This window comes from Esox lucius, chromosome 1, assembly GCF_011004845.1.
Source record: "Esox lucius isolate fEsoLuc1 chromosome 1, fEsoLuc1.pri, whole genome shotgun sequence".
Lineage (NCBI taxonomy): Eukaryota > Metazoa > Chordata > Actinopteri > Esociformes > Esocidae > Esox > Esox lucius.
In genome coordinates, this window is record NC_047569.1 from 15,736,940 (window position 1) to 15,760,488 (window position 23,549).

General features: G+C 40.0%; 1 protein-coding gene across 11 annotated transcripts in view; it reads right to left on the reverse strand.

The window, feature by feature from the left end:
- The window catches only part of pax3b (paired box 3b), a 31,028-nt gene extending 18,630 nt beyond the window's left edge, over nucleotides 1-12,398 (reverse strand). For 2 of the 11 annotated variants that reach the window (XM_010882520.4, XM_010882604.4), the window contains exons 1-4: nucleotides 11,880-12,398; nucleotides 10,965-11,200; nucleotides 10,692-10,749; nucleotides 10,256-10,399 (exon numbers count right to left, since the gene is read on the reverse strand). In XM_010882520.4, the coding sequence (XP_010880822.1) occupies nucleotides 10,256-10,399; nucleotides 10,692-10,749; nucleotides 10,965-11,200; nucleotides 11,880-11,964 (523 nt within the window). In that variant the 5' untranslated portion in view covers nucleotides 11,965-12,398. Of the gene's footprint in view, nucleotides 1-10,255; nucleotides 10,400-10,619; nucleotides 10,750-10,964; nucleotides 11,201-11,702; nucleotides 11,853-11,879 lie in introns of those variants that run through there. The other 9 variants (XM_010882341.4, XM_010882431.4, XM_020048248.3 and 6 more) reach the window with 7 other exon arrangements.
- Between the last annotated feature and the right edge of the window lie 11,151 nt (nucleotides 12,399-23,549).

Below are 23,549 nucleotides of genomic sequence, written 5' to 3' on the forward strand. Positions count from 1 at the left end.
CTGCCATTCCAGAGGAGAGTAAAGAACAGAGGATTTAAGTGAAACGGACTATGCTCCTGGAAATCCTACGGGGTAGTTTTGAGGGGACTGTGAGTGAGGACAAAAAAGGTTTAAAAATGTCCACAAAGAGATGGAGACAGGGAGCATGGAGTGTGTGGAGCTCAAGTTTGGCTCTGTTGGGTTTACGGGTTGTTTGGGGAGAGGAGGGGCTGACCATATGTGTTTCTGTTTACAACTTTCTCGCAGGGTGGGGGTGTTACTGGACGGATGGCGGGTACAGTCATGGACGATCTCTTGGGGTGGTTGGCAAATGACATGGGTAATTGAGCTAGTGACATGTGCCCCCTCATAAACAAAACAATCGGCAGAGGACGCAAATCAGCCATTTATTTGGGCGGGGAGTGACGCTGGTTCTTTTTGGGGGCCAGGGGACTAAGTGACTGCCGAATGCATTAAACAGTACATAGAAGGCCGGGCAGATGCCTGAAGAACGGAGGGATAATGGCTAACTGACAGCTTATGGGCCCATCTGCGCCTCCAGCGTTTTGTTAAAGGAGACGGGGGGTTCTCACTTGACTTGCTAAGGAGGAGCCTCGACCTCTACAGCTGCCCTGTAATTGAGAGTGTGAAGAGCACTGTGTGTTTGTCTACACTGTCAACTAGAGTGTATGTGGATGTTTGTGTGTGTGTGTGTGTGTGTGTGTGTGTGTGTGTGTACATTTGTCTCTGTGTGCGTTTGTCTGCGTGCATGTACATGTGTATGTGTGGGTGTGTGCTTCTCTGTGTGTGTGTGTGTGCGTGCATGGCCGTGAGCGTGAGAAAGACAGCAAAGATTTGATCGGAGAGGAAGATTAACAGTAATAAATCATAACATTGTCAAGCTTCCAGCGGAGACAGGCTGATGAGAAAAACCTAGCTCTCCTCAGAGAGATGACCCACCTAGCTCTCCTCAGAGAGATGACCACCTAGCTCTCCTCAGAAAGATGACAACCTAGCTCTCCTCAGAGAGATGACAACCTAGCTCTCCTCAGAGAGATGACCACCTAGCTCTCCTCAGAGAGATGACCACCTAGCTCTCCTCAGAGAGATGACCACCTAGCTCTCCTCAAAAAGATGACAACCTAGCTCTCCTCAGAAAGATGACAACCTAGCTCTCCTCAGAGAGATGACAACCTAGCTCTCCTCAGAGAGATGACCACCTAGCTCTCCTCAGAGAGATGACCACCTAGCTCTCCTCAGAGAGATGACAACCTAGCTCTCCTCAGAGAGATGACCACCTAGCTCTCCTCAGAGAGATGACCACCTAGCTCTCCTCAGAGAGATGACCCACCTAGCTCTCCTCAGAGAGATGACCCACCTAGCTCTCCTCAGAGAGATGACCACCTAGCTCTCCTCAGAGAGATGACCACCTAGCTCTCCTCAGAGAGATGACCACCTAGCTCTCCTCAGAGAGATGACCACCTAGCTCTCCTCAGAGAGAGGACAAACTAGCTCTCCTCAGAGAGATGACCACCTAGCTCTCCTCAGAGAGAGGACAACCTAGCTCTCCTCAGAGAGAGGACAACCTAGCTCTCCTCAGAGAGATGGCAACCTAGCTCTCCTCAGAGAGAGGACAACCTAGCTCTCCTCAAAGTGAGGACAACCTAGCTCTCCTCAGAGAGAGGACAGCCTAGCTCACCTCAGAGAGAGGACAATCTAGAGGGAACACCTCTGGAAAGTTGCAAGAGTGTATGTGACAACAGGAAGTAGTTGCCTGTCATTTACACCCAAATATCATTGTAACCTGTTTCCTGTAGGGATGATGGAGAATGTTCCCTTTTTGCCCTCTGACCGCATTAAGCCTGCTGAGACAGGAAGTAAGAGCTAGGCAAGGCCCAGTAGGGTGTTAGTGCAATTTGATGGTCTTTTATGAAGTCCCTTACATTTAAAGGAGGTGAAAAAAGTCAACAGCTACACTCTGCTCACCTGTCATTGATGGTAGCTTTGGTGTTGTGGCACTATACATTATGGAATGCAGAAATGTAATAAAATGGTGATAACATGGTAACAGCATAGTGGCAACATATACTAAGGCCCTGTCCTTACCGGAGTCGTATGCTGCTGCCCTGCCCTGTCGCGCTGGGTTCTCTGTGGTAATTAGTTAACAAAGCTCCGTGCTGAATGTCAGCCTCCTTCTGTCAAATGATTGACAACTCCCTGTCTGTCTTTCCTTGTTCAATCACTGCATTCAACTGCCTTTAACCCAGTGTCCCACAACTTTGACACCCCCAATCCCTCCCCTGCACATGCATGCACACACTCGTAAAAACAACCCCCACCCCCGTCTCTCTCTCTCGCTCTCTCTCTTTTGCTCTCTCTCTCTCTCTCTCTCTGTCTGTAGCCGTTGTGCATGCTGAAATGCTTCCATCAGATAAAGAGAGGCCTTATTCTAAGGCAGCCATTCTCCTTGACCTTCACAGGCCTTTTCACTCTTTCACTCACTTCAAACCATCCTTTGGCGTGCTTGGCTGAATGTTGCAAGTCCGTCAGGGGTGAAGGGGGAGCGAGAGGGTCTGAAGGGGCCGAAAGGGGGTGCCCCAAGCTCCCCCCTCCCTCCTCCGACTCCACCCCCCCCCCCCAACCCCCCCCCCCCCCCCAACACACTTCAAAGTTGGCCTGCATTCATTAATTGTCCTTTGAATTGATATCAGAGGGTCACAATAGGGGTGTGAAAGGAGTAAGGAGCTTTAATGAAGCATAGAGCCCTCATTCATCAGCAGATAACTATGTTTTTATGCTTGGATAGTCTTCATGCACGCCATTATAAAGTAGGAGTAGGGGAGAGGAGAGCAGGGACAGAGAGAGCCTGAGGCAAGGGTAAGTGAGAGTGATTTGGCCCTCGCTGTGGCCCCTGGAGCCCAGGGGAACTTTGAGTGACAAATTCCTCAGAAAGACTGACATTACCAGTCATCAGATGGTCATGTTATTCAGGGACAACGCTGTTTGGCTCTCTCTGACCGCGTTTCTCTCTGACACACTAAGCCTTTTAAAACAACACACAATTAATATACACTCAGCACTAATCATTTTCATGCTTCCACCATTCCCATTTTTTTCTTTTTGCATAGAGCTTCCTTGCCCTCCTTTGATCGTTCCTAGAGAGCCATTTGTGGGCCAGAAGTTGCAATTCTTTACAGCTTCTCACACAACTTAAAATGTCAGATTTTCTATAACTCTCTTTAATTACAATCTGTCTGACTGGATGAATCATCAACTGAGGGATATTTTAAAAGTTTAAAAGATACAAACAACAGAGAGGAATGATTCCAATGAATCTGCTCCCTGAGATTAAATGCAAGTCTTACTTTCATATAGAAACTTTCATATAGAAACAATGCATGACTGTGTGAGGGCTTCATTGTCAGGAGTGTATAAGCCGTTAGTTGGAATGTTCCTTTACATATAGTGAAACTATATCCAGGAAGATGACAGATTCTCAGCAGGCAGCGTCTTTTACACCCTAACACGTCAGATGAGGAGCACTATGGGAACGTGATACGGAAACTCATCTCATCATGGATCTTATGCTACTGTTTGATGGGGAATGTGTTTCCAACTGTAATGCCTTTCAAGCTTAAAAAAACAGACACACACTATGGCGATCCCTGATCTCACCACCCTGCACAAGACTGTTCACACCAAACTGACGTATATATCAGACGTGTGTCCAGATGGGGGGGGGGGGGGGGGTTATGGGCTATGAAGGGATCAGATTGGTTTTCTATAATAATATAATATATTGCTTGCAGCTAAAATATAATTACGTTACTGCTTCATTTCATATATTCACTTTCACCCACATTTACACCCATAACTTTCTTTTGGTTATATCACATGTAAATGACTTGTATGATAATGATTAAAATGAATCCTGCTTGGTAGGAATGTTTTAAGATCTTATTCATATGGGAGAGGTAGACTAATCATTCATTTTCCAAATGCTAACCTTACTTGATGAAATGATGTTAGCAACTAGTGTTTTTTTTTCTTGAAGCAATGGTGTAATGAGTGTACTGTAGCTTGCAGATGAGAAAAGAACCCCTTTAAATGATTGCAAACGCTTGTGAATTATTTCTTTATTCTATAGACTTGTTTCTTTATTCTAGGTTTGGTTTGGATCCATTATGTATAATATAGTTAAGTTAAAAAAGTCACTTGGAGCCTGGTGGCTCCATACTTAGCAATGTCCAAACGGCTGCTGGCTACTGTAAAGTTTATTTAAACTTGGAAGAAAAAATTATTACCTGAAAGCCACCTCCAGCTATTATGTGAACTGATCATTAAATCTACATGTTATGCAAGAGGACTATACATTTATATCTATATAGTGTCTACACAGTGGGCCTAGGCACAACCTTTTGGTGTTTTTACTTCACCTATAGATGTTTCTAACCCTTCTGATGTTTCGCTTAATAAATGTTCACTTTACCCACAGACAATTATCTCCCACTCGGCAAACAGTACATTTTGAAGTCAGACTGTGAAATTGTATCTGCTTCCCTGAGAGACTATGGTGGAACAACACAAATCAATCACAATCCATGCAGCAAATAACTCTGCAAATACTCGTACACTAAATCCACAAGCCTAGGCCCTAAATACTCAAACAACCACTTCACTCGCCCTACTCTCTTCCTCACTCACTCTATTTCCTGCATCTTTGCTCCCTCACTCTTCTCCTCCCCTAACCCTCCTTCTCTTCTCGCACTAATTCAGTGTGTGCCCACATATTAAATTCTATAGAACTTCCATCCTTCGCCTGAGTAGCGGGGTACCCCAAGTTCCTCAAATTTATTTACACAAACAAAGTCCTGCTCAGTTTCTGTGACAAAAGCAGCAAAATCTTTTGGCCCTTTCATGTTTTGTCAGCTCTTGATTCTCTTTTGTCCTACTGCTATTGGCCAGGCTCTGGGCACAATAAGGCTGGTAGAATGGCAGCAGATTGGCGGAATGTGCCTCAATAAACCTAATTATGACATGATGACTGCGCTCACCATGGCAGGGTTTCCAAAATCCCAGGCTTATTCAATTAGCCCTTTCCAGGATTCCCTTTCACAAATAAAGTTATCCCTTTGACTGTTTGTCTTTCAGAGGGAGAATTTAGTGTGTGTCTAGGTTTAAATGGAAATCTTCTGGGCCAACAAGGCTCCTCTGTATGTAGCATCATCAGTGTTGCTCAGGCTAATTTTAATTAGCAACGTACGATTTAGAATAAATGTGGAAATGTGGGAGAAGAGGAGGGGGGGGGGGGTCACTGTGTAGTGTACATTATCAATAATTAGTTCAATTTTTAGGGTTAATTAACTCAATGTTAGCCTTTTAGATTCTGGTAGGCAGGGAAACAGGCCTGGACGCCAACCGTTATATGTCCAACCCTGGCAAATGGTTATGCAGGACCTGTGCCAAAATAGCTAAAATATGCAGCAGCTTGGCCATTGGTAAGCCTAAATAGATATGAAAATGTGACTGAAAAAAAATCTGATGAGTGTGCAAAGGGAACTATTGACATTTTAAAAGATTTGAAGTGAAATGTATTTTCTCTGATGGGAATTCAGATCCATGCATCCTTTGGTGGTGAAAGAGGCCATACATTTAGCAAGCCTGGGATATTTTAAACATCGTTAACTTGTTTTTTCCTAGATAAATAACCCCAACACCAGCAGCCTCTGATGTGAAAAAAACTTTGAATGCTGAACCAGCAAGGGCTACCATGCGCAACAATTGTCTCAGCAAACATCTTACAAGTTTGAAAGGTGAAAATTTATAACTTTGGATCTTAATTTCAGCTGTTAATCTAAACATTTCATAAAATTAACAGACAGAAAAATAGTGGACACCCTAGGTCAAGATAAAACGAGGTGGTTAAAAAAATGGTTGCAGACATCACTACCCATGCACACGCCAGTCTCAGGACCAAACAGCAACCAAAGTGAAAGTGTGCGCCTCACTCCGTACTAAAGCAGGAGTCAACTGATAGTGGAAACGTTGAGTGTGTCTGTTTCAAGTAAACACATTTTCAAAATTTTCAAATTAGCCTAACATTTTTCTGACATGGGTGGACATAGTGTAGTAAACTGATATAAAGTGAGCGTAAAAGTCGAAATACTTAAAAAGCTTTCTAACGGAATCTGAAGGTCTTGCAGAGCGAACATTTTGGAATTAAAAAAACAATTTGACATTTAGCTCATTGACAGCCTAATACATTCGATTATGAATGGGTTAATGGATAACTTAATTTAGGGATTTTCTACAACAAACTGACTTTCTTTTGTTAGCGGTCGCAAACCTGGAGATGAACTGTAGATATTAAATGAATGTGCGCCGCAGGCATACAGAGAAAGAGAAGGAAACAGAGGCAGAGGGCGGATTCGCTCTCCAGATGAAAGTAAAATGAAATAAAGGGCTCAATTTAATCCGCTTGAAGAGATTTTGAGAGCGCGAGGGGGTGAGAGCATGATGCGTGAGTATTTGCACTAGTGCGCATGACGAGTGGCGAGTTCCATTGTGACCGCCGCTCCAGGCCAAGCGCGCCTCTCCGGGGAGAACATTGGTCCCCATTCACCAAAGGAGTCTTTAATACACTCCGTCGATCATTAAATGTGACATAGCACAATATCACAATCATTTAGAAGACATTATTAATGTATATGAGAGCAAGAATAGAGCATCAAATAACAATAGATGGGCCTAATGTGAGGGACATGTTAGGATAAATCTAGGCCTGTCATCCATACTTCTGGATCTACTTTATACAAATGCATAGAAGTACGGGTACCCTACGAGTTAAATAAACCATCCTGTAGTGTATATGCATAACATTTGAGTTTGGAAAATGAAAAAATAAGCTTTAACGTTATAGAAAAGGATTGCTTGAATTAAGAACTAGTAACAACAAAACGCTTAAAATTGCTGTAAATATAAAGTAATCTGCCAGTTACTGAGGGCGCATAATAAACAAAAACGTGGTCCTATTAACCGTTAGGTCTTCAAATATATATATATATATATATATATATATATATATATATATATATATATATATATATATATATATATATATATCAGAATTAAATGTAATTGACTTAAATTGTTGAGGGCATATTAGGTTATAATAAGCAATACTGCAACAGAAAACAGTCCCCTTGTTTACACCACAGTAATTTACTTTTAACCAGGTTGTAATATGTTCTGATTCAGAATGCTGACGTGCAGTGAAAAACGTCTGAAAATGTGATATGATCATGTAAAATGGTGAATACCTATGTTATTACTAAAACGATAGAAATATTTTTTTTTAAGTCGCAAAGTGAACTATTATGGCTACTAGTTCATTGAACGTTCAGCTAAGCCTAAGGAGATAAGAATAATATGATACTTTTGACCATTCATTATTTGGTCTAGGTTGTCCATAATATGTAAGCTATTTTATGTTGTTTTCATGTTTCACATCAAGGCACTTAATAGCTTAAGGTAACTTAATAGCATAGTCTATGGATTACTTGATATGTGGCCTAGTTGAACAAAGCTGGTGACATTTTATTTTATCTTTCATCCTGAAAGAAGTCTCTGGGCCAGGAGGCATTATAGTCACTGAATTCAGTTTATTAATTTTTTTATCCACTGATAGACATGATTTATCATGGCCTGTGAGCATGTTTCAAAAAATTATCTCCAAATCACTTAAAATAACTTGATGTTATTACTTAAGGCGGTTTGGCCATTAGAAAATATAATTATTTCCATAGATTTTTTAGCTAGCAATGGCTGAAGTTGCTAATGACTGACACAAAAAACTGGGTCAGGGTGAGGAATCTTCTAACGTCTAGTTCAAAGAAAATTGAATTTTCCTTTAAACGAGTATCACCTGTCCAACAACCAAAGAAGAAAACTGTTTTGTAAGTAACCAAGGAGATTTTATTGGATCAATCTTTTTGGGCAATTTCTCTGACAGCAGAGATTTGGAAGGGACCACTGGAAAAGAGTAGCCGCATTTTTTATTTTATTTAGTTCATCCCTATCCCAGTTCCCATTGCAACCTCAATGTTATTTTATTGTATAATTTATAGGCTACCAAGTAGCCTAGATCTACATTCACTGATTGATCCATAATAATTGCGAACTAGGTAGCATATAGCTTATGTCGTTTCTATAACAAGGGTGTTTTTGTTTAACACATTAGACTATAATGTGTCCTTGTAATATTTGTGCCACTTTTTGCCGCTCGCCTCATGTGTGTAGGCTATGTTGTGTGTGAGTGACTGAGTGTCTGTGTGTGTGAAAGGGATAGCCTAGCTGAATAGCTCTCGGCTTCTTTATACAACCTAAAAGGATTCTAAAAGAAACATTTTGTAGGTGAAAACGGCCATTTCTCCATGGTGAACAGTCTCTAGACCTAGCCTGAGCAACGGCTATTCGCGGACCTGAATAATTCATCCATCATTGCTGGCTCATAATGTCTTTTCTCTGCTCATTGTTGGGAAGCTCCCTCTCCTCTTCTGACTGAATAATAAACAGGTTGCCTTCTTTTATGGCGACCAAGCTGCTGGGAAGCCAGGCTTTGTCCGCGCGTTACCGAAGCGTGAGTCTCAATGGACTCACGCGCCTTTGTCTCCCAAGTTCATCCTCAAGTGTCCAATTGTGTGCTTGAGGCCTGGCTTTGTGAGAGACGGAACAGTTATACAAATGTTTGATCAACTCATTTGGGACGTTTTGTCTCTCCCAACGCCCCGTCTCTTCCTCCAATTAATTTAACTGTGCCTGAGATTACAGTAGAGACAGCAAATATGGCATTCAGATGGAAATAGGCCTAGGAATTATTTTATTTAAAATATAGCAGGAAAACGTCAAAAAAAAATGTTATGACATGTCTTTGAAGTACTTAATGAAAAACAGTGGTTGGAAACGTTTCTGTTCTTCAAAATATAAATATATTTTGTGGGGAATATTTCAAAATGATGACAATAAAAAACAAAACTATTTTTAAAATAAAACGGGATGGCCTTGAGTGTAGATAACTTGTCATCCCTCTCTGACATACACACACGCGCGCGCACACATTCACAGACAGAGCCGGCCCTGGCCTTCTGAAGGCCCTAGGTGACTTAATTGCCTGCCATGGGCTGTGAAGTAATATTTGCGGATTAAAACGTTTTTGGGAGACGTTAAAAGAGTGGATTTTAACAGCTATGTGTTAGTGTAATGCTTCATGTTTTATGGGGAAGAGAGAAGCTCATTTCTGTACATATGTAATTCTAGACCTTTTGCCATGACGTCTGCTATGTTAATATGAGTTCTGATTGGGAATGACCAAAAAATCAATGGAGCTCCTTGAGGTCAGGGCCCCAGGGCTAGAATCTTGCGTGCATCTTGATATTTGGCCATGATAACTACAAGTTAGACTTAAAATATTTAGAAAGCTGGCTAGACTAACTTTCAATCTAAACATTTTCGTTCCATGACTAACTGAGTAATTGTCATTGACTGACATAATGAGAGAAACTGCTGATGCACAACCACATTTTTAAAACTGCACCTGGTGTAACCTAGTCTGAGTAGTAAGGTGAGACTTCATCCTTTTATTTTAAGAGGGAAGGCCATTTAGGGGGTCGCCTACTCGGACTATGCACAGACACACACAAACACACACAAAATCCCCCCATTAACACAAAAGCTATCACCTGCTGTTTGATTTATGGAAACGTCCTCATGGGAAAAGCATTAGCGGGAAAGAGATGGATAACGAATTTAAAACAATGAAGTGTAGGCCTACTTTATGATTCTGTCGACAAAGCAAGACACACTACATGTGTTTTCACCGCATCCAAGAAAAACAACTTCATAACAACGGAAACCTTTTAGAGTTTAAGAGACTGACAGACTGCAGTGTGAAAATGGCTGGCAACCCGTCAGAACATACCCGAACACGGTCAGCCGCAGTGAAAATGTTGTCCAATAACACCAAACGTGTAAGGCAATAATTATTTCTGAAAATGAATATGCTTACAAACAACAAGATCACAACCTTACATTTTTCCATATTTTGAAAGTTTGTAATAAAGGTAATAATAAGTTGCATGAAAGATGCTGCAGGGGTTTTCTCGCGGGTGTAAAAAACACTAAAACGTGCGTGTGGGAAGCATTTATGCAACAAGTAACTCCCTCACACAAGTCGCGAGAGACTAAAAGAGTATCATTATTTAATTATGATTGCACTCACATCGGTCTCCTAAGATGCCCTCGATGCTGTGTTTGGCCCGCCGTTCGTTGTCTTCTAACTCCTTTTTCTCGATTTCATCTTCATCATCATCATCATCTCCCTTCCCTCCGAATTTACTCCTCATGATGCGACTGATAGAGCTCACTGTTACAAGAAATTAGAGTACTGATGAATAAATAGTAAGCCCCTCGTCGATTGACACGGAAAATAAAATATTATGCCCATTAAAATCATTAAGACGACGATGATGATGATGGTGATGATGATGTTGACCATGATGATGAACAATCTAGGGTAGAAGGGAAGACTGCAGCCATTTCAATGGGCAGCAATTCTGACAGAAGGCAATCAAGTTTCCTATTACCTGATGGAACGGTGTTCCGGTCACATATCCCATCCTTCAGTAATTTATCCCGAATCTCCCAGCTAAACATACCCGGGTTGTCACGCTTGTAATCCTCTATTCTCTTCTCCACATCAGGCGTAGTTCCCTGCTAAGTAAATAGAAAATGATGTAACTACACAATTAACAGTACACATCTATTTATTGTAATTATACGCAACACGTTATGCCTCCCATATGTTTATCAATCGGTGACCGTGACTCATGAAAATCATGAAAAAAAAGTTTTTGAATACAAATAAAATCAATTTGGCCTATTTCAAATCCAATACGTTCACTATGCGTACAGCGCTACATGCCCGTTACCTTGGGTTTGCTCCCTCCAATGGCCCCGGGTCGAATGGAGCCAGTCTCCTGGTACCGGCAGAGGATTTTGGACACGCATCCGTGAGAGACCCGGAGTTGACGTGAGATAACGCACGGCCTGATGCCATGGTGGGCCATTTCCACAATCTTATGGCGGATATGGTTAGGTAAAGGTCTGCCATTTATGAATACTCCCCCAAGCTGGTTCATTCTGCCTTGACCTAACGGGGTAGAGACTGAGTAAAAGAAAACATAAAATGGTCACCAAATGTTTTCATGATTAAAAACTACAGCTAGGCTATAACATAACTTTTATTCTATCTTTAAGCTAACAACAAAACCATTAAAACCTAACTTAATATATAGGGATAGCGCAAGGCTACTAAAACAAATAAATACAAAATACATTATAATAGCTTATACAAAAATAAACTTAAAAGGCCTTAAAAGTTTCCTTGATATGTTGTAATGTAGGCTAATATATCGAGCAATAGTGTAGATATATTCCTTAATTAAGGGTCAACAAACGGCATACTTTGTTTTCAGAGATTAAGAGATGGTTAAATAAATTGTTTCTACAAAATAATAAGAACAAATTGACAAACTAATAGAAAATGTAAATCACGACTACAGACCCTAAAATAAACAGATCCAAGAAAAGGTAAGCATTTCAATTCTCATTGCATCCGAATGGAAATTGAAAGAACATTGAAACATAAAAAGAGCATGAGCTTGTACCTTTACACTCGACTGCAAAGAGAAAAACTGGACACAACAACGTTTGTTTAGGTGGGGGCCTATCCCGTTGAGTTGAAGGCACAGTGTATGCGAAGCACTGTTTCATAGATTTTTGGGCATAAAAGCCCAGATTTACCCAGAAGCAGTGCTAAAAGTTGTTTCGAATTTAGATTTTACCTTCCAGTGGGAAGCCACTGCGGGGGTAGTTCTGAGCCAGCGTGGGGCGCATCATCCTTGGTAAAGCCCCAGCCAACGCAGTCATACCTCCACAACCCTATGCCTTCTGCTAACCTCCCACCAGAGAAGAGGACGAGGAGTGGCCGAAGAGGGAGCTTCTCCGGTGGAGAGAATTCCAAATAGAATAGAATCGCCCGGTAATTCCACCAAGATACGTCTTTGGACGGATATTGCCACTGGGCTACACAGAATCCAGCGCCCCGGGAGAGAAAAAAAACACGCCCGCTTCCAGATGAAAAGAGCCCAAGTTACCAAGCCAGCAAGAAACTGGAGGTAGACCTCTGAAGAGTGTCTCTATAATACGCGTTGATGTTTCATCAGACGATAGAAACTCGGGTTCGATGCAGTATGCGATGTCAGTGATAATCATTGACGTTGTTATCGTCACTTTTGTTGTTGACACATGTTCAGATTGAGGGAAGATGGTCAAAACCTAGAGAACATTTATGAGTTGTGCTGCTCTTCTTTCCCATCAACGATCCAGGCTCTGTGATTGGTTTTGAGCACGCAGCCCGGTTCTTGGTCGTGCCCAACGATTGGTTAATGTTGGAAAGTTTCTTCCTCTGAGTTGTCAGAGTGGTTGCTTGGATCAGGACTGAGGAACTGTCTTCAATCATCTTACTGACCGATGTGACAGTGACATCCCCTTAGATCACAAGTAGATGCGCAGATGTTGATTTAAAAAATAAATATGACCGTATTGACCAAGTCACTCAACATACAACAACATACACATTTTTACGAGAGCATGTATCCATTTGTTTTCACACCATGGCCCGAAGAAATCTAAATGCTACAAAAGTTAGTGCACGTAGAGGAATTTATTGTCGCTTCTAGATGCGCACAACCAAGAGCACAGCCGTCTGACGGGTACTCGCGCACCAGCAGGGTACGACGCCAGGAGAGCCGTAAAGAACGTCTGTTCTTCTGGCGGAGACGGTAGGCTATTGTGTTGTTGAGCATTTATATATTACTAGTTACTTAGTTGGATAATTGCTCTAGGAAGAAGCATTATCTTTCTGTCTCACACACACGCACACACACACCGTCTCTTCTCTCTCAAAGTTTAGCTGTAAGTAGCTCTGCTCTGCCCCCCCCCCCCCCCCCCCCCATCAATCACTGGAGCTGACAGTTTTCATTCCCCACCTTTGATTTCAGACAAAAGATCTCTTGCCTCCACTGTCCACCTTAAGGAGCTCAACCGCTTGGTTGGCTGTACATTTACTGTAAGGTTTATTTCCGTTTGGCTCAATAGTTCAGATAAAACTAAGGTGTTTTATACTGTAAAACCAGTTTTGTTTGATTGATACACATTACACAATACACTGGCACAATGCACAATATGAGCACTGACAGTTGTAATTGAAGGTTAAAAAGTACTTTTAACCTTCAATGAAACTGTAGGTCTGTAAACACCTTAAACTGTTTATTTGCTTTAACACTTTTTAACACGTTTATTCAACCCAATGTATATATACAACAAACGGGGGGGGGGGGGGGGTGTTTTAACAGCATCTCTTGAAGAGATACTCACTGATGACTGTTAATGATATAGACATGATTGTTGCATTAAATAACTTATTCCTGAATTCTGTACCAAGTGACTGCTTAATTGAATCTGTTTAAATAATTAGGTAAACTCTTTATGACCACATAGTATCATTATTAAAATCATAAGGTTTTTATTCATGGCCCAATGATCTTAGACATCTGGAAATCCTGTCTCAAGGGCAACATCAAAACATCACAATTAGATTATGCTGATTTGTGTAGTGATTAATAATACGCATAGGAATCGAGACAAAGGCAGGATGTCCAACATTAAAACTGATGTCATATCATTGACAAACGGAACCCCTCAAAATAACTTCTAAAGTGAGGAATCCAATATAAGACTATATATACCATCTCAATTGACAACCATCTCAAATAAATGCAATTAGTCAATGCCCTTAGCGATTGGATGAGTACAAAGTTATTATTGTACATGATCTATAATCAATGTGGCCGAGGAAATGTAGATATTAAAGCAATCTAAAAATCAACCTGCAACAAAAAATAATACAACTCTGTGTTGAAATGAACTCACTCGACACACGCTGTAAAGAGGACAGCAAGAATGTAAACCATGGTGTTTAAATGGGAGATATAGACGTTCTCCTGGTTCGACAATGACTGAAAAACTCACATACAGGCGTTTGTTTAAGATGATAGCACTTATTATGCATACTGTTTAAGTTGTATACAGTGACATTTAAATCAAATCTTGACATTACTTTACAGTGCTATCATCGATAACTTCTGGATAGCGCGATAACTTCTGTATGGTCATGGTTTTTCGATTATGTTAGATAAGGTTAACTATTTCAATATTTATGTCATTCATGATTTTTTTGGTTTACACTTCTAATTAAAATCTATAGGAAAAATCTAAATGTGCATAATTATATCAAAATAATTCTACTCCTACCAGCAGTCTAACCGTGCTATTCAATGTGATGTTGGAGGTATGGCACCCACTGGCCGGATTTGGGAATATGCATAATATTTGGAGTATTGTTTTTTATTAAAACAAATGTTGTTGGAAAGAGAAAACTAAATGACGCACTTAATGACTAGAGCCTTTTATGTACACCACTGCAACCCAGTGAGGTCACACAAGAAGAAATGGGGACACCTCTGGGAGATCTAAAATAAGCACCATTAAAATTAGACTCTTTTGCAACAATAATAAAATAAAAAAAGTGTATTTTCGTTGGAACGCACGGTGCGCGGACAATAGCCGCTCCCGGGAGAAAAAAACACCTTGGAAACCCGGGTCCTTTCACGTGCTAAGGAGCAGATTATTGTCCTTCATTGAGTGCTATCTCAACCCTAATGAGAATATTACTTATGTCAATAGATATGATTAATATAATATGAAACTGCACATTTCCAATGTAGAGGTCAACAATAGATTGGCCTACGACTCGATGCAGGCCTATTTCTTTCACATTCCACTTTACGTATTTAAATTCGATTGGATCAAAATGCATGTTGGGTGTCAATATGTACTTGCTGGTGTCATAATTAACCTACAGCAATAACGTTATTTATGGAAGGCTGCGAACATATTATTAGTCAATAGTTTTCCAAATATAAAACCGCTAGGCTGTTTAGTTTAAAAACATCAAAATGTATATTGTCAATACAACACCCAAGATTGCTATAAATAAGGTTACCAAGGGATTGGGACGTTCTTTTAATTACCTTGCAGGATTTTTTTAGCTTATAGTGTCATCTTGGAAATTCTGGAAAAAGATTTATCTTATATTTGCGAACGTGGCGACTTTGAGGGTCATTGAACTTATTGAAACTAGATATTGTACACTAAAAAAACAGAGGGAACGAATGAAAACAGAGAGTGATGATGCATACCTTGGCCTTCTTGAAAGCGACACAGAATCTCCGTGTCGAATCCATTACCGGGGATGAAATTCAAAGTCAGAAATGTAGCTTGATGAGAAGTAAATTAGCTGCATCACGGGGTCAGAGTCACATCTCTTTATGTAAACACTTATTTGTCAAAACATTTTTGATAGAAAACATAGAATAATATTTTACACATACATTGAATAAAAATGAAACTTTATTATGTCTTGTCCCCTTGAGACGTGTATAGGCCTAGAACCAAATTACAATGTACAAAAATATATCGTAACACAGCTATGTATATTGTGCTGTAAATGTAGCGTCCGCTTATTATAGGGAGGGTAGGGCACGCCTCGTTGGTTAGCAAATACAGCGTTTGAGCAGAAGACAACCTGTAAAACCCAGATTTATTCCCTAACATTAAACGCAAGAGACGTTTTAAAGATGGAAGATAAACGAGGAACTATTGAATTAGCTAATACAGGAAACCTCGTGCCATCCAGTGAAGTCTAATCACAAAACCACAAAGGAAGTTATTGTTTAAATAGAAACTCGGGAATGGTAAGCAATCAAGTGTTAGAGTCCAGGATTGGGCGAAGTAAATCTTGCAGGCCAAATCCAGCCCACGAACCGATTTAATTCGTCCGTCGCAAATCCATATTTCTGATGTGGGTTAATACAAATGCTCAGTCACACCTTAAACATCTAAAACTCAATTAAAAGTATTTAGAAAAATATTATAAATCTGTGAATATTTGAATAACAGGCCAATAAATAATGTTGACAAACAAAGCGTACATAGGCTATTGTGCCATGCTTTGAATGTCAAAATCGTAATGTAGCTCTCGAGACAAATATTTCGATCACCCTGAGTCACACACTCGACATCTGGTAAAAACATATATATATAACACTAAGGGATAAATCATTCTGTAATGCAATATTATGCTATCACGGATCAGAACAATTTGCCTGTTTTTTAGATTAAATTTGGCAAAAACTGCATTATGAAGATCAGAGATACCAGTATTTGTGATTGAAATTGCTCCTACTGTATAATGTTGGGATCTTTGAGCTCCTGGAAGTTCCAATAAAAACTCTGATCCTAACTAATAGTCTTGGACGTCTTAGAGGCTCTGGAAAGACTGACCATGCCCCAACTTAAACTTATATATTGTATACATCAAACTTAAAATGTTTCTTATTGTAAGGAGGAAGACAAGGGTTCCCTTATCTAATTTGGGCTATGAAAATTGTCTATAAAAACATCTAGCAACCCCTTCCTTATTTTAAATGTATAGATTACAAGGCTGATTGAAAGTATGTGAACCCTACAGGGATTGTACTTATTTTTGTAAACTAATAAAATCTGTATCCAAACCCCAATTCATAATTCAGACATTCCAAATAAAGGACACAAACAAAAACATATGATATATTTGTATTGTTTATTTAAGTAAAGTGGTTTCACACACTAGCAAATTTCATACATGCAAAAATATGTGAACCCCTTCATTCAATAGCTTGTGGCACCTCCATTAGCAGTGACAACTTGGAGTTAATGTATCCTATAGCCACAAATCCATTTCTGACATCTTATTTGAGGGATTTTTTCCCACTCCTCCTTACAGAACTCAGCAAATCATATTTATCCTGAGCCATTCCTTTGTAGATTTGCTTGAATGCTTTGGGACGTTGTCTTGTTGGAAAACTCTGCATTCCATTTACCTCTGAAGTCAGAACTCAGAACTGGGAATGATTTCAGTTAGCAATTTAGCATTCCAAAAGTCGGCCCAGTTTTGCTCCTTGACTGATCTCCTGGCGTTCTCTTCAAGAATCTCCTGCTAAACTCAGAATTCATGGTTCCCTTGATGAAGTCTAGTCAACCAGGTCCAGAGGAGGAAAAGCAGCCCCAGATCTTGACATTCCACCACCATGCTTGACTGTTACAAAAAGTTTTTTTTGGTGGTAGGCCGTGTTGGGTTTTCGCCATATTGTTGTAGAACTCACTAGTACCAGCTTAATTAGGCAAATCGCTTTACTTCAACTCCCTCCTCAACATCTCTCTACCTAATAGAAATATGTGCTCCTACAGATACCTTAGACTGGTCATTCCTAAATTCAATACCTCCTTGGGTTTCATGCAGTTCTCTGTAGCCAATGACTGGAAATAACTACAAAATACATGAAAACTTGATACTCTCATCACTCTTTACCCCCCTTTACTTTACCTTTATTTTGTTGTTATAGACTGCATTTATAATTGATGAAATACATGTTTTTCGAATCAAACTACACAGAATACCCCATAATAACAAAGCAAAAACACGTTTTTAGAAATTTGGGCCATTTTATTGAAAAAGAAATACTGAAATATCTAATGTACATAAGTATTCAGAACCTTTGCCTTGACACTCCCAATAGAGTTCAGACGCATCTTGTGTCCTTTGATCATCCTTGACGTGTCTCTAGAACTCCAATGTAGTACATCTGTGGCAAAGTCAATTGATCAGACATGACTTAGAAAGGCACACACCTGTCTATACAATTGTGCTCATAAGTTTGCATATCCTGGCAGAAATAGTGAAATTGATAGATTTTGAAAATATGACTGATCATGCATTAAATAATATTTTATTTAAGGATATTGATCCTATGTAGTCATTTATGATAACATAGTTGTTTGGCTCCTTTTTAAATCATAATGATAACAGAAATCACCCAAATGGCCCTGATCAAAAGTTTACATACCTTTGAATGTTTGGCCTTGTTACAGACACACAAGGTGACACACTCAAATTAAAATGGCAATTAAAGGTGAAGGTTTCCCACACAGGGCTTTTTAAATTGCAATTAGTGTCTGTGTATAAATAGCCAATGAGTTTGTTAGCTCTCACATGTGGATGCACTGAGCGGGCTAGATACTGAGCCGTGGGGAGCAGAAAAGAATGGTCAAAAGAACTATGTAACAAGGTAATGGAACTTGATAAAGATGGAAAAGGATATAAAAAGATATCCAAAGCCTTGCAAATGCCAGTCAGTACTGTTCAATCACTTATTAAGGAGTGGAAAACTCAGGGATCTCTTGATACCAAGCCAAGGTCAGGTAGACCAAGAAAGATTTCAGCTGCTGTCATTGATGCTAAATGGGGCAATACACAGTATTAAGAACTAAGGGCACGCAGACTTTTGAACAGAGGTCAGTTCATTTTTTTCTTTGTTGCCATGTTTTGTTTTATGATTGTGCCATTCTGTTATGACCTAGAGTTGAATGTGCATCCCATAAGAAATAAAAGACATGCTCACTCAGGTTTTCTTAAAATTTTTTGCATATATTATCAATTCTGCAAGGGTAGGCAAACTTTTGAACACAACTGAATAATGTCCCACCCTTCACAGTGCATGTCAGAACAAAAACATGCCATTAAGTTCAAGAAACTGATATTGAAGGCATAGATCTCAACAAGGTTATAAAAAATTGCTAAAGCAATGAACGGTCCCTGGAGCAGAGTGGGCTCCATCATTTTAAAATTGGAAGAAGCTTGGAACAACTGAGACTTCCCAGAGCTGGCCGTCCGGCCGAACTAAGTAATCTGGCAAGAAGTACCTTGGTCAGGGAGGCGGCAAATACTATGGGGATGATTCTCAGCAGACGGGACTGGGTGACTGGTCAGAACCATGCTTCACCATAGGGATGGTAATGGTCAGGTGATGAGCTGTGCCTGGTTTCCCTCAGAAGTGACCCTTGGCATTCAGCCCAAAGAGTTTAATCTTGGTTTAGTTAGACCAGAGAATCTTGTTTCTCATGGTCTAAGAGTCCTTTAGGTCCTTCTGGGAAATCTCCAAGTGGGCGTGTTTTCCATCTCACCACTCTACCATAAAGGACTGACTGGTTGAGTGCTGCAGAGGTGGTTGTCTTTCTGGAAGGTTCTTCCATCTCCACACAGGATCTCTGGAGCTCTGTCAGAGTGACCATCAAGTTCTTGGTCACCGCTCTAAAAAAAGGCCCTTCTCCCCTTATTGTTCAGTTTGACTGAGGAAGAGTGTTGGTGGTTTCCATTTTCTTCCATTCAAGAATGATGGAGGCCACTGTGTTCTTGGGGACCTTCAATGCTGTAGAAATTATTTGGTACCCTTCCCCAGATCTGAGCCTTGACACAATCCAGTCTCAGAGCTCAACAGAAAATTCCTTCCTCACGGCTTGGTTTTTGCTCTGATGTGCACTGTCAGCTATGGGACATTATACAGATACAGCTCTGGAAAAAATTAAGAGACCACTCCTAATTTTTCTTAAAGCAGTACCTCTACATGTATGGCAGCCATTCCATTCCAGCGTTTGTTAAATTCCAAAACAGCAATACCTCGTTTTACTTAATGAGGTACTAATTAGGTGATTACCTGAACCAAATCAAATTTAATGAGGAAAAGTATAAAAACCACTGCTGTGGTCATCACTATCCTCTTGCAATAGGACCAGCTGGATGGCAAAAACTGTGCAAGTTGTACCTCAAAGGTAATTTGAATAAAAAAATAACTATTCAGCATGACAAACAAGTTGAAAAGAAAAGCTTTGAGTGAGGAAAGAAGTGTTCAATTCTGGCTTTACTGGCAGAGGGATACAGTGAGCAACAGACATTGGGGATAACAAAACTACAGACCGGCAGAGGGCGAAAAATTACTGTCCACTGACTGAGATGACCGTCAACTCTTTCGAATGTCACTCAACAACCTAAGGATGACATCAAGTGACCAAAAAAAAAGCTGAAGTTTGCAAAAGACCATAAGGATTGGACCATAGTGGAATTGTTTAAGGTCATCTTCTCTGATGAGTCAAATTTTCAGCTTTGACAACAGCTGGTTGTCTAATAGTTAGACGGAGACCTGGAGAGGTCTACAAGCCACAGTGTCTCACGCCCACAGTGAAATTTGGTGGAGGATCGGTGATGATCTGGGGATGCTTCAGCAAGGCTGGAATTGGGACGATTTTGTCTTTGTGAAGGATGCATGATTCAAGCCAAGTACAAGGTTATCCTGGAAGAACACCTGCTTCCTTCTGCTCTGACAATGTTCCCCAACTCTGAGAATTGTTTTTTCCATCAGGACAATGCTCCATGCCACACACCCAGGCAAATCAAGTTGTGGATGGAGGACCACCAGATCAAGACCATGTCATGGCCAGCCCAATCTCCAGACCTGAACCCCATTGAAAACCTCTGGAATTTGATCAAGAGGAAGATGGATTGTCACAAGCCATCAAACAAAGCTGAGCTACTTGAATGTTTGTGCCAGAAGTGGCATAAAGTCACTCAACAGCAATGTGACAGACTGGTGGAGAGCATGCCAAGACGCATGAAAGCTGGGTTATTCCACCAAATATTGATTTCTGAACAATTCCTAAGTTAAAACATTAGTATTTTGTTGTTGAAAAATGAAGATGAAATTGTTTTCTTTGCATTATTTGAGGTCTGAAAACAATGCATATTTGTTTGGTTATTTGGACCAGTTGTTATTTTCTACAAATAAATACTCTACTCCCAAATTCCAAAATGATTATCATTTAATGTTGTCAGTAGTTTATAGAATAAAATAAGGTATGTGTTACTCAAACACATACCTATGAATAGTAAAACCAGAGAAACTGATACATTTGCAGTGGTCTCTTAATTTTTTCTAGAGCTGTAGGTGTCTGCTTTTCCAAATCACGTGTCTGCCTTTCCAAATCACGTCCATGTCCAATTAAATGGATTTACCTCAAGTGGACTCCAATCAAGTTGTAGAAACATTTGAAAGATGATCAATGGAAACAGTATGCACCTGAACGCAATTTTAATTATCATAGCAAAAGGTATGAATACTTGTGAAATGTGAAATTTCTGGTGGGGAGTTATGAATTTGCAAAGACTATAGGTTAATGAGGATTTATTTTATTTTAGAATAAGTCCGTAACTTAACAAAAAGTGGGAAAAGTGAAGGGGTCGGAATACTTTCTGAATGCAGTGAATACCATGGCTTTCAGCCAATCATTTCGTATAATGTGTTGTGTGCACTATTTTATGTCTTCATTCTGTCTTTTTGATTTTTTTCTTGTTTGTTAAAACAGGAAGAAACCAATCTGCTTACATTTGTTAGTGTTAATGTTTTTTTTTCTTCAAATAAAACATTTTGTGTACAAGAATGAGGTAAATTCTCTGATCGTCTTTTTTTTTTGTCCAGAAATTAATTGGATAGGATAATTTTGATACAATGTCAAGATCTCAAAATCCAATTTTGAAGTGCTTAAGGCTTATGCCACACCATCTACTAGACAAGATTTTACTATTTTACATGATCATAGGGAAACAGAAATACATCAATTGCTGTACATGAAATTATAGAGCCTGCATTTAACTTATAATTACAGTAGATCAGGGGTGCCCAATCCTGGTCATGGAGAGCTTTCACTAATTTTGCACACTGATTTTAATAATTAACTGGATGAAAAGTTAAGTCAGGTTAGTCACAACTGGGTTTGGAGAGAAAACCTACTGGATGGTAGATCTCCAGGACCAGGAAAGGGCACCCCTGCAGTAGATATATATATATAATGTTTTTTCAATATTATAATTTAACTCTTATTTATACTGCAATTTAATATAATTAACCTTTGGTTATTACAATATTTTTTTAACTTCCTATCCTATCATTTATATTGACATTTTGAAGTTTTAGTGCCTTTCACCCTTTCTAAATCCACCCCAAATCCACCCTTCTAGTGGGATTAACATAATCCAGATTTTCTGTATTACATCTATACCAATCTCTACTTCATGAGTTTCAAAAAGTGAAAAGTAGTATATGCTCTGCCTACCACCAGAGGGCATCTGTGGGACAGTGTTAAAGTTACTCCTGTCCTCAGATTAGAAATACCTGACTTGTTGCATCTGTAAGTCATATTTCAAAAAGTAGTCTCTGTACGAAATCTCCATTCTCAATATCTAATTACAAGTGTCAAAATAAAGGAGAATTACACGTTAAATTTGTAATGCTTTCTTTATTACTTAACTGTGTAAAACAGCACATACGTAACATTATGTGCAAATACATTTTGGTACCTTAACAACAATGACATTTTCATCAAACTCAAAAACAACTTTTTTTTTATTTCATCATTAATGAATGCAATAATAAGCAATATGTACCCTTTACTTATCTCAAATAAGAGGGCGAAAGTGCATTTTCTATAGGTGATACTGAGTCAGGATGGATGAAGTAGGCATGGCCATCTTAAAGGCCAGATCCATGCTTATGTTTGATTGTGAGGCAAAAGTTAAAGTGATTGTCTTAGGATGGTGAGTGCCTTACTATACCACTGTACAATCCACCCTTCTCCTACGTGCAAATTATTACATGAATCCCAGAAGACATCGATCTGTTGGGGGAAGGCCTAGCCATGAGACAATGGTGTCTCTGCTCTGTACAGAGAACATACAGTTTAAAGTAAACACAAAATGCACTTGCCTCAGGGCTTTAGGAATCCACACCATGTTTCATTCAGTAGTACCGCTGGTTATCTGTTTCTGTCTCTGGTAGTATGATTGATAAAGTAGTTGATTGGCCAGACCCACTCATGGTCTGAAACCTTTAGTCCAGGGTTAGAGGAACCACTGTTGAAACATAGTCCGTAAGGTTCTGATTTTACTACCACTGGCATGTTGGGTAATATTGTCCAATCCAATACATTTTAATTGACTACTTTTGTTTTAATGATATTGGGCCTCAGACTAAGAGGAGCCTGTTTCAACCCCATGTTAACTCTTTCATGCCCCCCGCCCCCATGATCACAGACGAAACAGACCAGGAGGAAGCCATTTGCTCTGTCCAGAACATGGCAGAAGAGAGCATCAATCCGTGCCTCCTTACAAAACAGGAAATGCCAGCTCCCTTCTTCCAGACACTCAACGATGGTCTGAAGTGATTGACAACCACCTTGGGTTCCCCTTCACCTGTCTGTCAGAACGCTGGTGATGACCAGCTGACATCCAGGTGGATGAGAAGAGGACACTCTTCTAGACATAGTGGCCCAAGCTTTCAGAGGCCAGGGAAATGATCTGATCTGACTAGGCAGGGGATAGGCCAGGAAGATGTACACAAGGCCTGCACCTATAGCTGCTACCTGTTTCAAACATATCTTGGTAACCTAAACACAGTGAACATATAAAT